Source organism: Bactrocera dorsalis, chromosome 3 (assembly GCF_023373825.1).
Source record: "Bactrocera dorsalis isolate Fly_Bdor chromosome 3, ASM2337382v1, whole genome shotgun sequence".
Taxonomy (NCBI): domain Eukaryota; kingdom Metazoa; phylum Arthropoda; class Insecta; order Diptera; family Tephritidae; genus Bactrocera; species Bactrocera dorsalis.
In genome coordinates, this window is record NC_064305.1 from 57,019,584 (window position 1) to 57,044,145 (window position 24,562).

General features: G+C 38.2%; 1 protein-coding gene across 1 annotated transcript in view; it reads right to left on the reverse strand.

Moving 5' to 3' along the window:
- LOC105229326 (myb-like protein Q) overlaps positions 1-24,562 on the reverse strand; it is a 103,319-nt gene that overhangs the window by 34,445 nt on the left and 44,312 nt on the right. The window contains exon 6 of the mRNA XM_049451799.1: positions 8,047-8,692. Within this exon, the coding sequence (XP_049307756.1) occupies positions 8,047-8,692 (646 nt within the window). The remainder of the gene's footprint in view (positions 1-8,046; positions 8,693-24,562) is intronic.

Below are 24,562 nucleotides of genomic sequence, written 5' to 3' on the forward strand. Positions count from 1 at the left end.
ATGGTTAAGTTCGAAGAAGAAGAAGACTAAGAAAAGAAACAGGAAGGGGCAACTAAAATAAATAAAGTTTTTAATTAAATGACAAATGTTGAACATTGAATTTATATTTTATAAAGCGGTAAATGAACCGTAATATTTTTACCTATGAACTTTTTAAAATTTATTGGTGATTCGTAAAGAAAAAAGCCAAACTTCATTCTAATTAAAATACCAAGTTCTATGCTACACACATAGTAATTAGAAACTACCGACAGCTGTTTCTTGCTGCAAGCAAAAAACAACAAACTTTCCCAAACATTTAGATTTATAACGCAAACGAAGTTCGAAAACATATTTCAGCAAGTCGCTACGTGTTTGTCGAGTTTGGCAAAGTTGTAAATTTGGAGAGCAAATAACATCGGCCGAGCTCACACGGACATTAATATCTGCATATGTTGCTTGGTGCGAATGACAAACACACACGTATCAATAAAGTTTGCGAAGTAATGCAAGAACTGCAACGCCGCATTGTTCTGTCCGAGCTAACTTTGTGCGGCTGCGGGGTGTGGCAAAACCTGAGGACAAGCATGTCTAAAGCAGCAGACAAATTAATGCAAAACACGGATTCACGTATGAGTATCTAAGTATGGGTGTATGTGTACATGATGTTTCTAGAATTGATACTGTAAGAAGTTGTTTGCTTTTCATTGCACAAATTGCCGTTGTTTTGTATAGCAAACCGCACACTTGTTGTTGCTCTGGCTCAAAAATAATAATCAAAAATAATTGAAATAAAACCATACATAAAGCTTACAACCGAACTTAAGTTGAAGCTTACATCTTAAGTTAACACATATGTTGCTGCATTATACAAAAAGCAACAACAAATGCCTCAAGCAAATTAATCACTCACAGCCGAGCACTTACGCTTCGCCCTCACCTCTGGTACCTCTCAAAGGTAGGGCAATTTTGCCTTTTTCTTTTCTCTCTTTTTTGTTGTATTTTTAGCAGCGCGATTTTAATAATTAAATGCACACGTTAATGACAAAAGTTTTGCGCGAAGAGCCTATTTATTTTGCCTAAGTTCCGTTAGGTCGAAGCGAGTGAGCGCAGCTTCTTGGAGCGTATGTAGGCCAGCGTCGAGAGTGTGAGTTGAACTTTTAAGCCAGCTAAATTTTACATAGCGACGAGCTCAAGCACACACCTACACTCACACATATGCATATTTGTGTATATATAGAGCAGCTTTACGTCACGCCGCAGCATGACTGCACCGCAGCACGCAATCCAATATGGAAAAATTAAATGTTATTAGAGAAGTTGAAAGAAATTACACAAGTTTAATACGTTCGGAAGTTTTCGCATTAAATTTTATTTGCCCTCAAGGTGTAACCTGAAATAGCAGCAGTATTAGCAACAACAACAACACTGTGCAACAACAACTGCCAACATATTAAATACGCGAGTGGAAGTGTATGTGTGTATCTACATATGATCCCATATGTGGAAGTTGCGTCAAAGCAACCATAGTAACTGTAAAAGCTAATCAATACCAACTTTTTAAGACGCTAAGCATCTTGTAGAATATAATATTTTCGCAGGAAATATTTTATGTGTGAATTTTGGTGTATTTGTAATTATTATTTTCTAAAATAATGTTAAATTTTTATAATTTTTTTACTTTGTAATACGAGAGTTATTCGATAAGTATTAGCCCTCACCACATAATGACGTCATTTTAGCACGGAAAGCTACTATGTAAATTCTTATACTCTATACTTTCAAAGCTGAATCGGAATAATAGATATGTTTCGACTGCGTGAGGAAGAGATCGTGTTCGAATTTAACAAAATTAAAAAAGGCACGGCGATAGAGCTTCGCCCAGGTGCTCTGAAAGCGCCGATCATGGAAAGTAACGTTGCAAAAGCCCACAATCTCGTATTGGCAGACCACCGAATGAAATTAAGACGGTAGGTATCTGAATATACATCATGGCTCTGCTTTCAATATTGAGCTTGAGACCCATAGGCGCGATGCCTGCCCTCTTCGGACAGTCAGTGTAAACGGTATGTCACTTTACAACAGTGTAATAAAATATATTGTGGGTTACTAAAACACAAATTTTAGATGTTTGAAGTTTTGCTAATACCAAAAATTGGATTAATAAATTTTATGCGGCTCTTCATCAGACGAAGCGACCATGCTTAATTGGCTTGTTAAATTCTGTACTGGCCATTGGAGCACAGAAAACGGTAAATCGTTAAGAGGTTTAGTATTAAGAAATCCAAAAAATCAATAGAATTTGTTCGCCATGAATATATGGGAATAGCTTGACAGCTCACATTCTTCCTATTCTTCGTGTCAAAACGCAATTGGATTCGAGTTGATTCGCCTTATACCACGTTCACTGATCGAGCTACTTTTTTCTCTTCTCAGATCTAGGCTAATTTGCAGCAAAACACCAAATACTATGAGCAATAAATAGTAAGATTTTGATCATAATTTTAAAATTTTTAATTTATTCATCAAAATCTGTATCGCAACTCAAAGTAATTTCCCTTAGCCTCAATACACTTTTGCCCATCCTGGAATTAGTGATTGACTCAAAACGGTTTCTCCGGAGCGGTGAGTTTGCTGAATAGTTCGACTCACACGAATCTAAATTAGGCGAATACGGTGGTTGCGGCTGATATTGGTTGAAAATTTGCGAAAAACTAATTTTCCTTGTTCAAGTTCTGATTATATTTTTCCATTAATTTGGTAGTGCTGATCATGAAATTATACCTCATTTTATCGTATCACATCAGGTTTTTTTGTGTGTTAGAGATATAAGTTCTTTAGAATGCATTCCTGCATTAATTTGTAAAAATCTGATGTGATAGGGCAAATATGTAGGTGTTTTCGCGTTTAAATTAGTAAAAATTGGTGATATTTGTGCCTCAAATACAAAAAGCGTTCATTTCATATTTAATTTGTCAGCCAGTGGAATCAAAGCAGTATGTGACAGTGGATTATCTCGGAGGCAAAGCACTCGACTAGTATTCCTTTGTTGACAGTTTGGCAGGTCGGAAGGGATTCGGAATTCATTACACCTCAGCAATCGAAGAAAGCTGCCAACACAAATATGATTCTTGATCTACTGTGACGTAGCTTTTCTGGCTTCGGCTCACCTTTACTACGTTATTCGACCGATTGATCGTCTGTTTCCGCGTCGTAAGCATATATCCAAGACTCATCGCCAGTAATAATACATTTCATGATCATTTTGGAAAGCATTGTTTCCCAGACGTTAACGCAACGCTACTTTTAGAAAAAAATTTTGTGATTTTGGAACCAATCATGATTCATTTTAAAAAAGATTTTCACCGATCCTTCCGATATTCCATCGAAGCCAGTAAGATCTTTTTCTACTAATAGTCGATTCTCTTACACCAATTCCTTTATTTGGTTGACGTGTTGATCACCAGTTCATACTGATGGGCGTCCTGGACGTGGTTCGCAATCAACGCGTTCTGGGCCCTTTTTGAATAATTTGTACCAATCAAAAACACTTGTTTGTAATTATTACCGCAGGCCTTTTCCAATATTCTGAACGTTTCGGCCACAGAAATTTGATTCCACACACAAAACTTAATGGAACTTCTTTATTGATTATTTTCAATCAAATATGAATGCACTTTATGTATTTTAAAAAGACAACCGTATACTAAACACTAATGATTAATATACCCTGAACAGGGTATATTAAGTTTGTTACGAAGTTTGTAACACCCAGAAGGAAGCGTCGGAGAGCTTATAAAGTGTATATATAAATGATCAGTATGTCGAGCTGAGTCCATTTAGCCATGTCCGTCTGTCTGTCCGTCTGTCTGTCCGTCTCTCTGTCTGTCTGTCCGTCTGTATATATAACAACTAGTCTCTCAGTTTTTAAGATATCGTTTTGAAATTTTGCAAACATCATTTTCTCTTCAAGAAACTGCTCATTTGTCGGAACTGCCGATATCCTTCCACTATAACATATAGCTGTCATACAAACTGAACGATCGGAATCAAGTTTTTGTATATAAAACTTTCGCACGTGGGATCTTCACGAAATTTGGCATGGATTACTGCTTAAGGTAATAATATAATCTCCAAAAAAATTGTTCAGAACGGATTACTATAGCATATAGCTTCCAGCTTGTTCCCCCAATTTCTGAATTAAGAATGTTATATGGTAAAAATGTAGGCAACAGAAGAAATTAATATTACTCGGCAACTTTCTTTCCACAGTAGAGGAGAAGTGTTGAGTTCTTTCCGGAAAAATCTCCTCTGTCTATATTGAAGCCAAACCGACTGCCAATAGAACAAAGAAGGAACTTCATAACATCGGAATTATACCACTTAACTACATAGCAGACATGGTTCAAATTATTCCCACACGTGCAATCAACCATCCATAAATGATGGCCTGGACATAAATTAATATTGTATCTGCCTGGACTTAACCCATAACTTAATTACTAGATGGATAATATTTTCCTTGACTCAGTTCCATCCATACAAGTTCTTTCCAGTATAAACTATTAGATGACATCGATAAAAATGTATATTTTTAAAGTGGTAAAGGGAGCATTGATGAGCTCCGTGCAAACATTCGTTGCAAAATGGTATCATCCGAGATGCTGGGAGAAGCAATAAAAGGTTTAGGATGACTAGTAAAATAGTTTATCAAATATACAATAATGATATTTCAGCAGCATTACAGATGCTGTTAATATAATTCAAAACATTTCTGAAAACAGTGAAATTGAAAGTTGTTTTAAGTCCATAATTTATCGCCCAAAAATCAGGCCATCACTCTTCTCATGGTAAAGCGGAGAGAGTGCAAATTTAAACTGATTATAAGTAACTTAATTAAATTAAAACGAAGTGCGACCATGAGTTAACGCAACAAAGCAATAAATACAATCAAATAAAATTAGTTTTATTTCGCTCAAATTATTTGAGGCAATTTAATAAGCTGCCTCAACAGAAAACCTGCTCTTTCAGAATGCGTTTGGTACTTAAATCTCACTCCTGAAGCGCTTAGCAGTTAGTGCTGTGAAATTCAAGTGGACGGCCCCAAATGTTCCGAGCACTCAAACGGAGTGAGCTTAAGTGACTACCACGAAGAAGCATAAACATGCCAAGCCCCGGCGAGCGCTATTCAATTGCGGCTAACAGTAATTTGGCACTGCTCGCAGTTCAAGGTCGCTGTTGTTTGCTTTTAAAGTGTGTTTCGCTTGTTCCCACCTTTTTAGCGCCAAAAGTTCATTTGCTGCCTGCTCCACTCTTTCAAGCTCAAACTAAATGTACGTACTGACATACATTCTTACATTTATTCCCAACCCAATAACCAGAAGTATGTATTTATGTATGTAAGTATAAGTTTCATTAAAATTTCTCGGTATCACGTGTAAGAACACAAAATGAGACCGCCGAATAAAGTATTTCCACCGTGGTCTCACCAAAGCAAGTGTTTGCGTTATTCAGCAATAAATTGTTGCTGCTGTTGTTGATGTTTTTAGAAAATTTCTAATTTCGGTATTTTCAGGCAAAAGTTTTCATAGACACTAAATACAATTTTATGTTGAATTTTGTTGGTTTTTACTTATCATTTTTTTGAAACTTGGACAATAGAACAAATTTTAACTTTTCTGAAAACACTATCGTCACTATGAAAATAAAGAAAAGAATTCACAATTTGTTTTAAATCTGAGGAATTCCTTACACTAAGTGCTTATATATAGTATACTTAACTCATTCCAAGGGACCATTTATCATCGAGTCATGGCTTGCGGTGGCCATTTCGGTGTAATATTTCCTTCCTTGTTATTGACGTCCTGACGGAAACTGCTCCAGATTGAACCCCAAATCAACATGCTTGAAGTAATGTGAGCAGAGAAACCTCACATGGTAGAGTTCTTTTTCCTCTTCTATGGATCCTAGACGTTAAAGGCCTGCTTAAAAAACTGAACTTCTTTAGCAGTTCGCAAAATATGGGGACTTTCACCGAAAATGGTTCTCTGGCTCTACAACACCACAGTTAAGCCTATTATGTACTATGGAATCTTTATGTAGTAGAAGGCTTTGGAAAAGACCACACTAGCAAAGAAACTCGAGAGCGTTCGATGAATAGCGCTCATCAGTATGTGCAGTGCACTTAGGTCTACTTTAACCATGTCACTTAATGCTATCTTGCACATGGTGCCCGTAGACATCGTTGGAAGATGAATGTCTGCGAAAGTTGCTATTTGACTCAGAGAATCTGGGTTCCTTTGACTTTATACCGCATCACTTGGATCATGCAATCGCCAAACCGAACTCTGATAGCTCCTTCTCTGCCTACATACTGGTAAGGGAGTTGTGGAAGAAAAAGAAGCCGTTGGAGAATAGGGACAGTAACCTTTTTTTCGGATGTGACAAGGCTTGGGGGAAAGGTTAGTGGAGGGGTTTCACTGTCTGCAATTCTCTGTCAATGCCAGCTTCAGACCTCCTGACTATTGCAGTGTTTTCCAATAACGGTTGCAGCCGTTAAGGTGGCAGTTGATTTACTGCTCCGGAGTGCAGGCTCCTTCAAAGAAGAGACCATTAACTCAAATAGCAGGGCGATACTAACCTACTGATGAGCCAGGAAGGAGCCTTTGTGCACAAGAAATTCCTTGTAGGCATCTTTTTCGACATAGAGGGTACCTTCAACAATGTTTGGCCGAAGGTTCGAAATAGTGTAGTGTTAATAGGGTAACCCCTACTTGATAAAAAGCTTTCATGGAGGCAAAATATTGAAGCAAGAGCCCGGCAGGCATCGGCGGCTTTATATTGATGTAGAGGAGCAATAGGGAAAAGATGGGGATTTCAGCAAAGGTAGTGTTTCGACTCTACGTAACTGTAGTCGAGCCAAGAATGTTCTCTATGGAGGAAGACTCTCTTCTAGGCGAATAGAAGATAATTGTCTAGGAGATATAAGATCCGAAACATGCCTATTTACGCGGTCTTCGTCTTCAAAATGCTGACAAAGTGGAATATCTACGGCTTATCCTTGATAAACATCTATCATAAATACCGAATATTGTGGACGATGCTAGTAGGTGTATGGATGCAAGGTGTTCTTTAAGGCTCATGCAAGCTGGGTACATGAAGAGGCCCAAGTAAGAACACGCTGAAATTCTCTCTCTCTTTAACTGCATTCTTAGAAACTTGGATCACTGCGTTACAGAGGCCACTTGTGGCTGCTCTTTATTTTTTAATGGTTAGAGGTGTATCGTAGCTAAGAAGGAAAAATGTTGGGGTTATTTTCTGTAACGAGCATACCGGATCACTGTAGTGTATTTCTAGCAGAAGTAGCTGCTATCTAGGGAGCAGTAGACGTACTGCCAGGGGGGGGAGAAAAAGTCGAGACTAGTCAAGGAGTATTAGAGGCTTCTACACTGTCCTAATAAAGATGCGTTAGTAATCAATACTTAGTTATACAACGATTTCTATTCCAGCGACAGCAATCTGAATTTACTATATTTGCAAAATACTCGTTCAGTTTTTTCCAGAGAATTTTCGTCGGAACTCATTACTTTCCACCAACTGTTATTCTAAAGATACCGTTAATGCAAGTTTTATCAAATATCAAATTTAATTTTATAATAATTTAACAATAACAACATTAATTTAGGCTTCCCCAGATCCTCATTGCAAATTAAATTAAGGCAATGTAAATAAAATGAAAATGTGCGCAGCTTTGTTTAGAGTCACCAACCGATTAGTTGTGCTATTATGTGTGTATAAATTTATCGCAGCGGCAGCTGACTTGACAAATGGCTCCGATACTCCTGCTTGGCTACGATAGCCGCCACATATGAGAACAGGAGCGTAGAAACTGGCATTGAAATTCAATTGAGTATTTGTGAAGGAAGAAGCATATACCGAAACATTAGGGTCAATCTTAAATGTAAGATGAAATTATTCTCTTTTCAACTCTTTTCTTCCTTGACAGCTGTGAAATATTGCCATTTTCCCAACCACCCTAATATGTATATATAGTAAGACTAGACTTACCCATAACATTGCACTGTCGCTCCGGACTGCTCGTTTGAACGCCAGCAATTGGTAGCGTTGTTGTTGCATTTATTACCACCGTTGCGCTGGAATTGCTGCTTTCTACCGCCGTGCCGCCGCCCCTTGCCGCCTGCTGTGCATTGCTGCTTGACTGCGTAATCAAATCGGCCTTATGCTGTTGCTGTTGCTGCTGCTGTTGGGCTTGTTGTTGCTCATCCGCAGTGGTGAGCAATATATCGATATTCACCACGCTGCCATTGTATTCACTACTGTAATCATTGTAGGAACTGCGAAAGTAAACATTATCAATTTTGCTATTGTTATTATTTCTGCCGATGCCGACGCCGACGCCACCGCCACCGTCCGCGCCCCTTGGTGCGTTCGTGTCGTTTATTGTTTTTGCTGCGGTCGTTGCGTTAATAGTTTGTGTCCCGGCGAGACCCGACAAATCTGTGCGACGTGCTGCTGTCGCGCTCTCTAACTCCAATGAATTGTTGTTATAATCAGTAAAGCTGCCGCTGTTGTTCCTGTTGTTGTTGGCGTTAATTTCGGTGGACGTGAGCCAGCGATGGAAGGCGTCATCCTGGTCTTCTTCGCTGCTTTCGCGATTAAACACATCCTGCTGTCGGAGTTCCGCCGTGTTGTCCTGCAGTGGGAGAAAGAAAGGAGAAAAGAGTGCTGAGTAAATGGCGGAGATTTTCGTATTTGTGTTAAGTGCTCGGGAAAGTTTTGCGAAAACTTTTGTGCGTCGACGACGCTGTGGTATGACGATTGTAGACATTAAGTGCTTTTTGACCCCCGAGCGCATGCAGAGGTTGGGTCAGCGGAAGAGCGGGCGTGTTTGGGCGACGTTGTTTGGTTGGCTGAATTTATTTGTCGCTTATTGGAAATTAAATCTTAATGCATTTAAATTGAAATCTAATGAAATAGAATGCTTTGAGTATTAAGCATTACGAAAGCCCTTTGCAGCAGGATTTCACTCGAAGTACTATTAATTATTCGAAGCGAATGAAAAGGACATAAGGTGCAATTACAAGTGATGCTTATATAAATCAAAGGCTACGAATGCTTAGTTTTTAATATAATTACAATGTTAGGTGGAAGCAAGCAGATTCTGTGAGGCCAAGATAAGGAAGAAATGCGCACTTAGACTTCAAAAAAATAATCATTATTATTTTATCATATTCCTCCGAATGAGAATGCACTTATACACCCTCAAAGAAAGGAAGGGAGGAAGGAATCATTCCATCGCTAAAAAGATTTAAAATCAAAAAGCTTGGTGAATTTTTAAAATTCACCATGTCAAACAATCACTTCGAATCAATTTTCAGCTAAGACTTTGCTAACCATTCAAATATCTATATTCTTGATAAAATCATCACTACTATAAGAGAGAGGGAAATTGCTACTGCTATACTCCTTCTAATCAAGATAGATATGTAGTTAAATATACCTAAATGATAAGGATGACGAGACGAGTTGACATCCGAGTGATTGTTTCCGCATGTCTGTCCATCCGCTTAAGAGCTAGTTTGAGTAAAAATTACACATGTTTCTTGGCACCCAAGGAGCGTTGAAATTGCAAAATTGTAAAAAATGAGATGTCTTCATAAAAATTGCTATGTAGGCTCCGTAGTGCAAACAAAGTTACGAATTCTTAGATGGGCATAATCGGACCATTGCCACGGCCACAAATCGCCATTAACCGACAATACGAGGTGTGTTCAAAAAGTATAGCGAATTTTGTGTTTTTTCAAAAATTATTTATTTATTCATGAATATCTATTTTGTACCCTTCAAAGTAATCCCCATGAGATATTATACACTTGTGCCAACGGTTTTTCCAATCTTCGAAGCACTTCAAAAATCATTTTTTTTTTATCTTCTTCAGCTCCTCCTTCGATGCCGTCTTTATCTCGTCAAGAGAAGCGTAACGTCGTCCTTTCATGGGCCTCTTCAGTTTAGGGAACAAGAAAAAGTCACAGGGGGCCAGATCTGGGGAATACGGTGGCTGCGGCATCATTAGTGTGTTGTTTTTGGCCAAAAAGTCGCGCACAAGCAACGATGTGTGTGAGCAGGGCGTTATCGTGGTGCAAAAGCCAATTTTTGTTCTTCCACAAATCCGGGCGTTTCTGGCGGATTGCTTCGCGCAAATTGCGCATAACTTGCAGGTAATATTCCTTATTGACCGTTCTTCCCTGTGGCAAGAACTCATGATGCACCACGCCCCTGCAATCGAAGAAAACTGTCAGTTACGATTCGCGATATTTTTTGAACACACCTCGTATATAAAGTGCCATAACTAAGCACTAAATTAAGATATAAGAAGTTGGAGAAGGGGATCGTAGTACAAAGATGCACTTGTGGGAACATTTTTCTTTAAAAGTGGGCGTAGTCCCGCCCTCTAATAAGTTTAATGCTAATATCTCCTAAGCCACTTAAGCTACACTAGCCAAATTTGCTGAGTACAAATATTATAAGAACTTCTACCGAAGATGTGAAAATGGATGAAGTAGGAGTGTAACCCCTCTTACTAATCATATAACGGTACTGTTCAAAACTACTTAAAGCCGGATAAAGAAATAACTAAATACGCCACAGATCTTAAATTTTACCACCGAGATGGTATGAGATGTGCGTGGCATCGCCCACTTTTTGGTGAAATCCCATATCCCGAGACTCGACCAACCGATTTTGACAATATTTATTTGGTACTTAAAGTTGATTTTTGATCGAAAATATTGGTCAATGTGTGATATACATAACTGAAATTAATAGATAATCCTGTATAAAGGTATGCATGTATAGTATGTCAAAAATGGGTAGCATCGGACCTATAGCTCCTTTAGCCCTCATATAGCTAATATAAAAATTTTCGAACATCTTGGTGATCTATTTAGGATTTATTCCGTTCCCTAATGTAGAACGGTTGAACCTTTAGTACTGTTCCATTGTTTGAACAACTAGTGTAGTTTCTTCGATACGATACTCTCTAAAGCTGTGAAATGCGAATGGAGCTGTTCATTATCAATCGTTTCATGATTCATCGCCGTGCAAAAAAAAAAAACATTGAGCTACTTAGTTTATTATACTCTGAACAGGGTATATTAAGTTGGTCACGAAGTTTGTAACACCCAGAAGGAAGCGACGGAGACCCTATAAAGTATACATATAAATGATCAGTGTGTTAAGCTGAGTCGAATTAGCCATGTCCGTCTGTTTGTATATATATGAACTAGTCTCTCAGTTTCTAAGATACCGTTTTGAAGAAGCTGCTCATTTGTCGGAACTGCTGATATCGGACCACTATAACATATAGCTGCCATACAAACTGAACGATCGGAATCAAGTTCTTGTATGGAAAACTTTTGCATTTGACAATGTATCTTCACAAAAGTTGGCACAGATTATTTTCTAGGGCAACAATGTAATCTCCGAAGAAATTGTTCAGATCGGCTTACTATAGCTAATAGCTTCCATGTAAACTGAACACATAGTTACTAAAAGATATGCACCTGTGAAGGGTATATTAGCTTCGGTGCAGCCGAAGTTAACGTTTTTTCTTGTTTTACAGAAACTTGAGAGCTTCTTTGATTTTTGAATTCCCTCTCAGATTTGCCGTTTGTGAAGCATAATCGTCAACAATGGTGAGTATCGAAAACACTCGATTATTGATAAAAAGTTATAGAAGCAATTTTACGAGCTAAATTATAACAGTTCTGACATTGTTAGTATTATACCTTCCCTAGAGCCCCAGTACTAAAATTGTTCATGCAAGTATAATGAGTAAGGCTACATATTGACAATACAGTGCTATATTTTATCTGGCAGCTTAGTGAAACCGTAAAATTTAAAATGTCCAATGCTTGTAAGCTTTAAACTCAATGCAATAATCTTCTGTTTACTCTATTTTATGAGAGAAAAATTGCACAATAGAGCGAAAAAACACAAAATTCAATTTGTACTCATTCAAATTGTGTTGTCAGCAGAAAAGCGTTTTAAAAATTATGGCTGCATGGATGGAGAGGCCAATGGCAGCAAACCCGACTATCACAAGTCCACAAAATTGACGCTGAGAGGCCAATAAAAAACTGAAAAGAGTGAGTAAAATGCGAGCGTTGCGATTAAAGTGAAGTGCACGTTTACACCTTTTGGCTACATATAACTACTTTTATATGAATGAGTGCACCTCACCTAGGTGATTCTAAACAATTTTTATAGGAAAGCGTGTGACCAAAGCAAATTTATTAGATTGCTGATTGCATTACCAGAGCGAATTTTGTGAACAAGCGAGCTGCCCGGTCACACTGAAGAATAGAAGAGGAAGCTCAATAAAATATTTAGTTAAAAAGAAAGTGTGTTGCAATTGATGTAAGGCGCAAGTTCTACTAAATTCACTGTTATAATTTTGACAGCCAGTGTTTTCAAAAGCAGAGATATGTGGTTATGTAAAGCTATGAATTGAATTCGAATTCTCTACTATAATATGCATATGTATATTTTCGAAATAAATCATATAAAATAATCATATTAAATCATCAAACCAAAAATATGTTAGGTTAGGTGAGAAAAAGGTAAAACAACCTAATTTTTAGGAAACAAGTATGAATGTGTTTTTTTTAGATCTATGGTTTTCGTGTGCGGAATCATTGCGAATTTTGGAAAATGGTTGCCGTGATTCAGTTTTATCAAAAACACAAGCCCAAGGGCAGTGGAAAGATGGTCGAGATATCGTTGAAGACATGCCTCGTTCTAAACGAACTTCGACTACTTCAACTGGTGAGATTATTAAACAATGGGGCATTGTGCTTGAAAATCGTCAGGAAAGGGTTAGAAAGATGCCAAGAGAGCATCGACATTTCTCTGGCTATTTTGGATATGAAACGCGTTTTCACTCGACTCGTCCCAACAAAGGTGAATCCTTTTCAAAAATAGTACTGTAAACAGTTCGCTTTGGCGATGTTTGATAGTTCGAATTCCAACCCCAGGTTCATGGAGAGAGCATTATAACTGTCGATGCGACATGGGCTTATGAGGTTGGTAAGCAAGCAAGTCAACAATAAATTATCGGAATGGAAAAAAAAATTATAATCAAAAAAAAGCCACGCTAAAGCCGCTTATAAATCAAGGTGATGCTCATGGTTTTTTTTTGAATATTCGTGGTTTGGTGCATCATGAATTTGTTCCGGAAGGACAGACGATAAAAAAGCGGTTCTATTTGGCTCTATTAAGGTGCTTTCGTGAGAACTTCCGTCGTAAACGGCCGGAATTGTGGAAGAACAATTCATACATTTTACACGATGATAATTCACCATCGCATCGAGCCACGATTGTGACCAAATTTGAAGCTAAAAGCCCAATGAGTATCATCTACCAACCATTCTATTCACCAGATTTGACTCCGTGTGATTTTTTTTATTCCCCAAACTGAAATTACTGCTCCGTGGAACCCGTTTTCAGTCGATCGAAGAGATAAACCAAAATTCGCCGAAGCAGCTGAAGGCCATCACAAAAATTGCTTATGCAAAGTGCTATACCTCCAGCATTAGGCTAGTAATACTACTTTAGAGACATCCATGGTCGTTTACTACTTGTGTGAGACGAGGGTTATAATCACAGCGTGGTCTTCTCAGCTCGTTTTCAATGCAATGAATGAGCTGGATGGATCCAACACCTCTTAGTTCACAAATCTCTTCGAATTTGCCAATGCTTATTGAATGCGATCAATCTTATATTTTCTGCGTCAAATAACGAGCTATTAACACCAAATGCAGGCAGACAGCGTTGCCAATTACCCGAAAAGCAGGGCACATACATAAACAAGAGCAACCAAAACTTCTGGCAATCACGGCGAATACCAGATTTCCGCGTACACAACACGCTTGTAATTAAATTCCGTTACTCATGGTACTACTTTTAGTCGCTGTTGCATCACTCTTAACTAAAGCGACAAAAACAACAACACCATGCAACAGCAACAACAGCCGCCATCAAACCGCCAACCGCAGCGGCATACGTCGATTGACTAATTTGGTTTGTTGTACGCGCAATCGTGCTAATTGTGTCGGACGGGTGAGCGGGTGCGAATGCAAGTTCGCATGAGCGTAACTGCGAGTGTGTGTGTGTGTGTGTGTGTGTGTGTGTGTGAGGGAGCGCTTAATGTCCTTTGCTGCCTGATTTCAATGAAATTGCAGATGAGATTGCAACACCACTGGCAGATCGCGCATAATACACACACACATGCACACACAAATTAGCGAACTCACACATACATACATATACTGGCATATTGCCTATAGCTGAGCTAAAAGTTTTCCGCATTCGTTGGTTGAACTGCGTCGAGGCTGCTTTACGGCAATTTACTGCACGAGAGGCGCCGATATGGAAAGTGCTCGTGGTTTAAGCATACTTTAGGGAGTAATGTCATGTGTGCGAGAAAATTGATGAGCAGAAATGCGGCCTAAGCGCCAGAAATCGCGCACGCATACAAATATAATTGACGGCTGCTGCTGTTTACTTGCGTCAGGATTTTAACAAACGATTCCCCATGTATGTATGAGTGCGTGTGTGTGGATGAGGTATGTGTGTTCTTTATTTTACGTATTAATGGCCTCATGATATACGCGCATATACTCGTTTACATGCAAATGTTCATAATATTTGTGTTTTTGCTGATAAGCATGGCAGCGTGAAATGAGCTTAGCGATTACGATCACGCTCTTGTGAGTTTTATTTAAATCATATATGGTTTACCGTTGTTTACTTTCCCTATATTTTACTACACGTAAGTATGTAAGTTAATAGTCCGTTCTTATTTGTGTCTAAGCTCAAAGGTTATATTGTGTGACAGTTTCGGGCGTCAGAATCCATTAATCGTGATTTAAAAAATTCGAAATTGAAGGTCAAAGCTTTTACTTTCTATACAAAATTTTCAAACTTGACATATATTGTTACTGGACAAAACGGCTTATGCCCCATTACAGCAACTTTAAATATGTGTGTACCTTTCCTTATCCATTTATTAATTCATATGCTTTTCCGTTCCCATAAATTTTTCTAGGACCATGAACTCAAATGATGAATAAGTGGAGTTGTCCTGCCAATGAGCTCAGGCCTTCATGCAAGACCAAAACACACACCCGTACCCAATGCGCCAAACAACTTCTCCACTCGCGTCTAGAGGATATCAATACCCGAAAGTGGCTATTAAAATCTAATCTTGGTGGAATATAGTCTGGTTTACTTATAGTATGTTTAGCAGGTTCAGGATGGCGATATGTCCATAATCTTTCCTATTCCAGCATCCTAATTTCTACATTCTTATAGCGGAACATGCTGCTCCTCTCCGAGTAAGACGCCAATGGGCAGCTGGTTCAGGAGTCTATTGAGTGACCGAGGCATGCTCTTATAGAACCGGTAATACCTGCCCAGACTGCTCTCTGCACTTCTGTTAGTTTCCTCAACTTACTTTCTTCAAAGCTGGCCATTAAACCGGTGCTCAATATGCCAGAATTGGCGTTATGACGTTCATATACACTCATATAAGAATATTTGGTTTAAGGTCCCAGTACCTGTTAAGTACTATTTTGTAAATGTAGGATGCTTCCTAATTGTCCCTGTGTGCTTTAGGTATTCTTAGGTACTTTTTCAATAGAACTGTACGCCTATACCTAGAATTTCCGCTTGAAAAATTTTAGCTGAATTTGTTAGACAGGTCAAGATCCTTGTAGGATAACCTTTCCTCTACTCCGTTGTTCATTTTAAATATAAGGACTATCCCGTAAAAAATTTACCCTTTTATTCCTTAAGATTGTGACATACCTGTTTATGGCATTAGTCTCAATGGGGAATGGTTTTTTTCTATATAATCTGACGATTAACAAAATGTATAATATTCGGTGTCAACACTTCAAACTATTAACATGTCTAGCAATCAAGAAAAAGTGCGCGAATTGGTTTTGTCGACTTACCTGGAAAATCCAGAATTAAAATATTCAGTTATAGCTAAAAAACCTGGAGCATTGGAAAGTACTGTCAAAAGGGTTGTTTCGAATTACAAAAAGGGTGTACCTACTATACGAAAAAAAGGTTCGGGTAGAAAAGCAGGTGCAGAAGGAAATTTGGCAAAAAGAGTGAAGGAAGTTTTTAAGCAGAATCCCAACACTTTAGTACGAGATGTTTGCTGTTAAACCAGGTACGTCTAAAAGTACTGTACAAAGGATAAAGAGTGATAGTAAGCTAAAGACATATAGAGTTCAAAGAGTGCCAGATCGTTCCGATGAAAAGCAATTGGTTGCTCAAAAACGAGCTCGAAATTTGTATGAAGGATACCTAACAAAATTTGACTGTTGCGTGATGGACGACGAAACCTACGTTGAGAGATATTGGGCTCTAATGAAATCAAATCTCCGGAAGAGTAAAGATACTGCAAAAAATTTACAAGATTTTAGAAATAAGTGGCGAAGGTCGTACGGTACTTTCGATGAAAACACTGTACAAAACATAATGAAGGGCCTTAAGAAAAAAGTAAGAAATTTTTACAGAAAACAAATATTTTTTAAATGTTATTTATAATTTGTAATCTCTATAGAACTCATTAATAAAAACTAAAACAAGACTTTGAAAAAATTCTTTGGTTTTCTTGTTATTAATGAAAAACGAAGGGTCAATTTTTACGGGACAGTCCTTATGTAGATATATGTAGTATCCTGCTCACCTACTAAACATCTTTTCCATTTACGTCCAGACGGTAGCCTCACTAAAAAAGTGGCTATTGAAATACAACTGTTGGCTAATAAGTCTGACTAAATTCCCACTGAGTTGAAGTGGTATTCCATTCAGCATCAACACCCATAAACTCGATATGTATGACATATGTATATATATTTTATAACAGCTTTCCCTCTTTCCAAATATTGTAAGTTGTTCTAATTATACTTTGTGATTGGTAATATCTCTGTTCTGTTACTATATAAAGTAAATATGATCGAACCAAAGTCTTTTGATCAGAAAGCAGAATTGATATTAACTTGTAAAACTTCTTAGAAATCTTTTCTGTTCATAGCTATTCAGCTATGGATATATTCTAGCATCCTGCACACAGAAATCGACAAAAGGGTTCATATGCATATATTTAGAATTGTAGTTATTATCCGATAAATATGGGTAATATAATAGAAAGACCATCCCTACACTTCCTATAGTTTACTCTACTTTTTTTTCGCTTTCATATCTGACTTTGATGAATTCACTATGGTGATGAATGGAAATATTTATACTCTCGCAACATGTTGCTAAAGATTATGTAATAATAGGGTTGTTCACCCAACGGTTGTTTGTATCACCTAAAACTAATCAGTGTGACAAAACAAGTTGAGCTCTGAGTGACTGTTGTTGTTGTTGTTAACGGTTAGCTAATCCCCGTTAGGATGGTAAGGGTTGTTTGTGTTGTCGTCGAGGTCATCTAACGGTAGGTCCAAGAAACGTGCTGTTTCGACGGGGTCGGACCAAAGGGAGGAAGGTGTTAGATGGGTAGGGTTCGTGGGGCATGCAAAGAGGTGGCCAGTGTCATGCGGAGACTCGTTGCATGCAGGACATACATTAGGTATGTCGGGGTCGATTCTGGATAAGTAGGAGTTTAACCTGCTACAGTATCCAGAACGAAGTTGCGCTAGGGTCACTCGAGTTCTCGCGGCAACTGGAGCTCTTCGTTTGCAATAGGTGGTGGTTTGACTCCAAGAACGCCATTCACGGGAAGGGAGTCGGTGAAGATGTTGATGGCTCCACTGTGAATGGCCGTCAGTGCCTGTCGAAAGTTTGTTGCATCCGAAGTTTGGTCGGCGTACTGTTCGATGTCTTCGACATAGTCGAGGAATGACCTCTTGATGCTCCTGGGAGGTGGTTCCGCTCCAAGCAGGTGGCTGCAAAGGTGATTCCTACGGAAACAACCCAGCAGGAACTGCCTGGAGAGGAGTTGATTATGCGTGACTGTCTGTGTGCCCGCCTCTGAGTAGAAAGTAAGATATCTTGAAGAAATTTAGTAAGCATGTTCCTTGCTCCCAAGAGGATTTGGCATTGAAAGCTAAGGGAAGTGATGTCAAAGTTGGACTATGAGCGTGCCCATGCGTGAAATGATATATGAAATCTCATGTCTAAAAATGTTCGCAATCGGGCCATAACATTTAAAGTTTCCAGGCCCTCAATATGTGGACTTCGGTGCCGACGGCTGCATATTTACCAAAATATCGATCAATCTGTGAGGTATCTTACTGAAAGTCAGAAAGCACCGTTTTCTACATATAATATCTCGTGTTGTCAAAAAAGGTTCGGTTATATAAGAACTTAGCCCTTCCAAACTTCTTTTATTAGTGGGCGCGGATATGGTGGATAGTTCAACAATAGAATGAAATTTATATTTAATTTTGCAAAACAAAAGAGAGAAAATAAGAGCTTACTGGCAATAACATGAAGACTAAAATGTTATCTCCGACAGTTGCGAACATCTTGTTGAAGAGAGATAATAAAATGGTTTATAATGTGATTTTGGTTAAAAAGATGTATTTCTATACTTTTAATTAAGGACTAATAAAATAGGGAACTTGTTTCCGGATTAGTCTTAAGAGTAGAGGTGCAAGCTGCTTGGATCCCCCCTATCGTCTCAAAATGTCGTGTGTCACCCGGAAGACTGCCTCTTTGTTTCGGGATCATACTTAAAGATCCATGGCTCGTCAGCCTTGTTATTCAAAAATTGGGGGTCACTTTTTTCTCTGCACACTTTCACTCGCCGCAATTTCTGATCGTCAGTGAAACCTTTGGGGACAACTTCGGGCACACCTTGCACATGTTCAATTTCTCCGTCACAATATCATGAACCGCAGATTTCAATAAATTTAACATCTGGACAATTAAACGAATACTTATTAGACGTTCTGAGTTAAAAACTTTGCGCACGCGAGTCACAGTGTCGGTGTTTGTCGAAGTCGCAGGTCTTCCAGTAGAGTTTTCGTCAGCGACCTCTTCCCGGCCTTCCAAAAAGGCCTGGTGCCACCAAAACACACAATTTCTTACTCAAGTAACATCTGGGTAAGCCTGCTTGATCATGTCAAACTTCTTTGTCGCAGATTTACCGAGGTTCAAACAGAATTTAATCGCGAACCTCTGCTTTAACGAAAGCCGCATTTTTGGCTTGCACCACTCACAGAAACACGTCGCGGGAATATGTTTGTCCCAAGGTGGTCGGAGACAACTGACAAGCCACTCGTTTGTTGGCTAGGAACACCCTCTAACGAATCCAGTCGGCGTGCGTACGCTCCCAATTACAATCACGGCCGAAGAACATCAGTCCTATTACTTTACCGGACAAACACTGTAACATAAAAACTCTCGCGGATGACGTATTTTGGCTACAAATCCTGAAGAATATAATAATTTCATACCAACACATTATCTCAACATAAGTTTATATCTTCTACGAGTACTTGACTGTTTTCAATTTCTCCTTCTTTCCTCAACTAATAATTTCCCTCTACCATTATATTCATCATTCTATTCTCGTTCCAGCATCAAAGAACCTAAGTTGGCCGAGTTAGTTTAGAATGAACAACAATTTTTTCCTCATAAAATAGCCTAACGTCTCGTGAAAGTGTCACAATAAACGTTAATAATTCTTGCACAATGTCCACAATAAAATAAAAATAAATTACAGAAAAAGAGCCGAAAGCAGAGCAGAATGGGCGCCGGCCTTGAAGCTAAGCAAGCCGAAACACTTGAAGCCAGCCAAGCGAGCAATTGAGCTCATCGCAAACATTTGCGGCCAATGTCCATTTCTCGCTTAATTAAGGTCAAATGGCTGTTGGAATTAATCGACGGGGGGCAGCGGGTGGCGACAATGAGCCAAACAACTTGAAAGACGCTCGACGGCAATTGAATGCGAATAGAGCCGAGGGAGGCGTGCTAATATACATCCAAATGTTTAAATGGTGTTATACTATTTCGAATAGTACCCGAAAGCGAGTGTGAGTGTGCTAATGGCGGAGACGTGTTAATGAAGCAATAATACAAGCAGTTAAGCAAATATGCAAATTTAACGAAGCATTCCAATTGTATGGCCTAGCTGACACTTGAAACTGCTGGCTAATACCTGTTTGCTTTTATCAACAGGTTGGAGTCAATTTTGTTTTGTCAAAGGTAAAAAACTTTAGCAGTTCCTCTAATCCGGAATTTTTAAATGAAGTCAACATTATAGTGCGAAATTTTCTCAATTCCAGCATTTTTATATTGTGACTAGATAACATCAGGTTTTGTCTTTAGAATTATTAAATAATAAATTTCACTTAAAAAGAAATGTATTGCATGTAAGTGGAAACCTAGTTCATTCACAAACTAGATCATCAAATCTAAAAGAAGATGGGGTAAAAAAAGTGATATTCAAAACTTTCCAATCACGACTCCATTTATTTTCGGATTCGTAAACGGACTCATAAAAAAGCAATGCCACGTTTTGGGCCGACTCAAGAATGCCAACGCTTAGCCCAATTTTCCATTTGCTTTATAAGTCTCGACTGGAATGTCCAAGGTCCAAACTCCCCGGGTAAATGATATTTTAAATGAAATGTACTTTGCTAAGTTGGTAGAACTGTCATTGATTACTATGCCAAATATGAGCTCGATCTCTCACACAGTTTTTTACAGCAGTTGCTTAAGTCTGTACAATATCGAACAAAAAATCTGTTTCAAATACTGTTTCTATTATACAAGTATATTAAATATTGTACGCAGAACGGTTGCGAATGTTGGAAAAAGCTCAGTTTTATCAAAAACGCAAGCCTACGAGTGCTACAAAGCCTTCAAAGGCGGTCGGGAGATCGTTGAAGACATACCTCTTTCTGGTCGACCTTCGACCACCTTCACTCATCACAATATTAAAAAAGTAAAGTGAAGGAAGGTGCTTGAAAATCATAAGGCAAGTGTTAGAGAGTTGGAAAGAGAGCTCGACATCTCTGGAGAGTCCGTTCGAATGATTTGAGTAGATATATTCTTGTGTACGATTGTGACCGAATTTAAAGCCAAAAACGCAATGAATACCATCAATCAATCACCGTAAACACCAGATTTGGCTTCTCACGACTTTTTTGTTCCCCAAACTGAAATTGCCGCGCCATGGAATCGGTTTTCGGTTGATCGAAGAGACAGAACCAAATTCGCTGAAGGAATTGAAAGCTATTATCTCAAAAAGTGATTATGAAATGTATTTCGCGAACTGGAAAAATCGTTGGCGTAGGTGAATTACATGTGGTGGGATTACTTTGAAGACGATAAAATAAATATTGATTAATAATTAAATATTTGCTTTTTATTTACAATTCCGGAGACCTTTTTGTTACAATGTATTTGTAACGATGTCAAATTTGTAAGCTTCAGTGCCGCGTTATGATGCGATTGATAGTTATATGTAAGGTTGTTGTTGCGGCAGAAACAACCCAGAATGGTTGAGTCGATTCATAAGAGATGGTGAGATGCTCTCCTATCCTATATCGAAAAGTTTTAAGCAAACTCGTTCTTCAATTATTTTCCAATCTAAACATCCGAGCGTTTTTCAGAGAAGTACGCATACATTCCGATTGCCTTGAGCTCGCTGACAGTGCGCTCCAGAATAGTCAAGGAGTATCTGACATCTTTATCAGTATCATTAAGTTACTGCTCAAAGCTATTCGTCGATATATAAATTAGCTATGGTGCGAGGATTAGCCCAACGATGTAACGTAATCCATCCCTAACTGAGATATTTCATATATTGATTGATAGATTTTGTACTAAGATATATAGGGTAGTGTAAGTTTTGGATCAATTGCCACTAGTTTTATGTCAGGGATGCCCCGTTTTCCTCATTAATTTTGCGTATTATGAAACAGAAGAAGCTGACGGAATGTATTAGGGAGCGAAGTGAACGTGAATGTATCCACTTATTATTGATTTTGAAATAGTGAGAATGAGCAACATTTGTCCATTTAGTCCTAATCTAATTTCTAACTGTACTAAGAAATTTTTTATCTAAGGAACAGCAATATGATGTCATTATATACCATATAAAACACTTTAGCTTTGCTGCGTACGTTTCTATTAAAATCAGGTAAACTTTTAAGAGGTATATTCCCACTCATGGATGCTTTAAAATCAAAGCTTACTTTGTGTACATCTTTGATAATTTGAGCAATTGCGACGCTGAGCCTATTATTGCTCAGGAGAGGTGAAGCCCCTGAAAAATGGAGAGTGGTGAGCTTTTTGGCTTAACCGCTATAGACTTTTTCAAGCAGAGTGTAGCCTTAAAAGATTATTAAAAGTTAAAAGTATATATGCTGCTTCGTAGTACATATTCCATCAGAATTCTGACAATCCACTTCGATAGCAGAGCGGCAATATTGCCCTTGACCTCGCTGTCTTTATATTTAAGACTAGCCATGTATTGCTTGAGCCTATTATTTTTAGTGGTGAAGTTAGACGTTTAAAGTGAGGTCAATTGTCAAGGTCTTTTCGAGGCCAGGTGGAAACATTCTCATCGACTGTCCAGCTTTTGCTTTTTCTAGACTGAAGTCGAAACATCTTCTACCTCATACATTCGGAAAGTTTCGAATCAATAATATCTGCCTCAAAAAATCTGTGATCGACTCAAAGTTTTTATTAATACTTACAAATATGAGGAATTCTTGAACCATACCAAAGGGTTTGATATTAAAAATAGCGGTGTCTCTATGGTCCACGTAAGACATTATGACGTAAAGCACCCTTAATTTGTTTTTAAATAAAATTTTTTATGAAAAAACCTGAGGCAACTAACTGATGCCTTTAATAAAACCACTGTCGGCATAAGTTCAAATAAATGTTACGTCGATGATATTTAGGTGTTTATATTTCGGATTGTGAGTTCAATCATGCCATTCATACTATAATTTAATATCTTCCCTCTTTGCAGTAATACTACTTATATAACTACTTCCTAACCCTAAACCAAACCAAAGGGAAACTCTTAATTCCTCTCCGCCAAACTTTGCTGACGTTGTCAGTCGCGCTGTCGTATTCATTCAATTAATCAGAAGCCAAGTGTAATGTTTATTTTTAGTGCCATCACAGATTGTGATCTTCGCACCAACACGTCGCTGCGCCGGCAGAATTCAAGCCTCATTTTCACCATTTTCACTACACTTTTCCGCCGTTTACCGCCGAAATGCCGACACTGTTGCTGGTCATGTTTTTGTGCACGCTGCTTACGAGCGTGTGTATGTGTGTGTGTGGCTAGTTGTGATGTTAAGCCAATGGTTATGAGTTGGTTGTGCAAAGGCAGCGGCGGCAGCAGCCAAAAAAAGGAAATGAAGGCTGACGTTTTTCTTCCTTCCGTCCGTCTGCTAAACGTGTATTATGGCTTGCCGTTATCATTATTGTCAATCTAGCGTAAATGAAATTGATGAAGCCTGGCAGCTGGGTATGCACCGTGAGTGTGTGTGTTCGTTTGTGAGTTTTTGCAAAGGGCAATTGCTATTTTAGCTTCAAGCTTGGAGAAAGCGGTTAAATTTCTAATTGTTATTGTCAAAGATATTAAATTTTTATGCCAAATTACTTCACAACGATGTAGGTAACGAAATTTTTTTATATACATATGTATGTATATCAGCCGCTAGACAGTTCAGACAGACAACTTCATTTGGTGTGTCTTTAGATTTTACAACTTTTTTTTTATAGAAAATAAGAAAAACAATAACTTTGGATGTTCCGAAGCTAAAATACACTTCAGAAATGCAAAATATTCCACACAAGGATTTTATTGTTCAATTTTTATGACAGAATATGCTATAGTGCTATTCCAACGAATGAACAGCTTAAAAAAAATTTCAGAACGATACCCTAAAATTGAGGAACCAGTTCACATACATACATATGTAAAAATAGACGAACAGAGTTTTAAAAATTGAAAACGTATTTATACGAGTATAGCTTGTTTAACAGGTTACACTTCAGATAGCGAGTTGTGATCAGCTATTAACATTTGTACAATTCTAAGATATTTCTGTTCAAAGTTAAATAGTAAAAGGTCCTTAGCTCTTTGCCCTCAGCACTATTCACCTTTTTCCTACTTCCTAAGTGTCCCGTCATTGCGAAATCAAGAAGGAAATTCTTTGGATCTCACACATATAGATATCCAAAAGATTTGATATGTTCAAGGCGCCTTGTCAAGATTTAATATCCAACTCAAGAACTTTTATATTCTTAAAGTGTTTTTTCAATCAGTCCAAGTTCTCGTGGATGAGCGACAGAACCTTACGTACGAAAGCTTCTTTATCTTTTTCAAATGAATTAAGATCGAAACAGCCAAATTTTAAAATACTTGGCTTCATCCAGTTTTGTTTTAACTTTTATCTTTGTCTTCATAGCATACGCGTTATTTGTAGGTTAAATAAAGCTACATATCTTTAAGATTATGTTCATTTACACCTCTCTCTTCTAGCTTAATTAGTTAGAGTTTTTT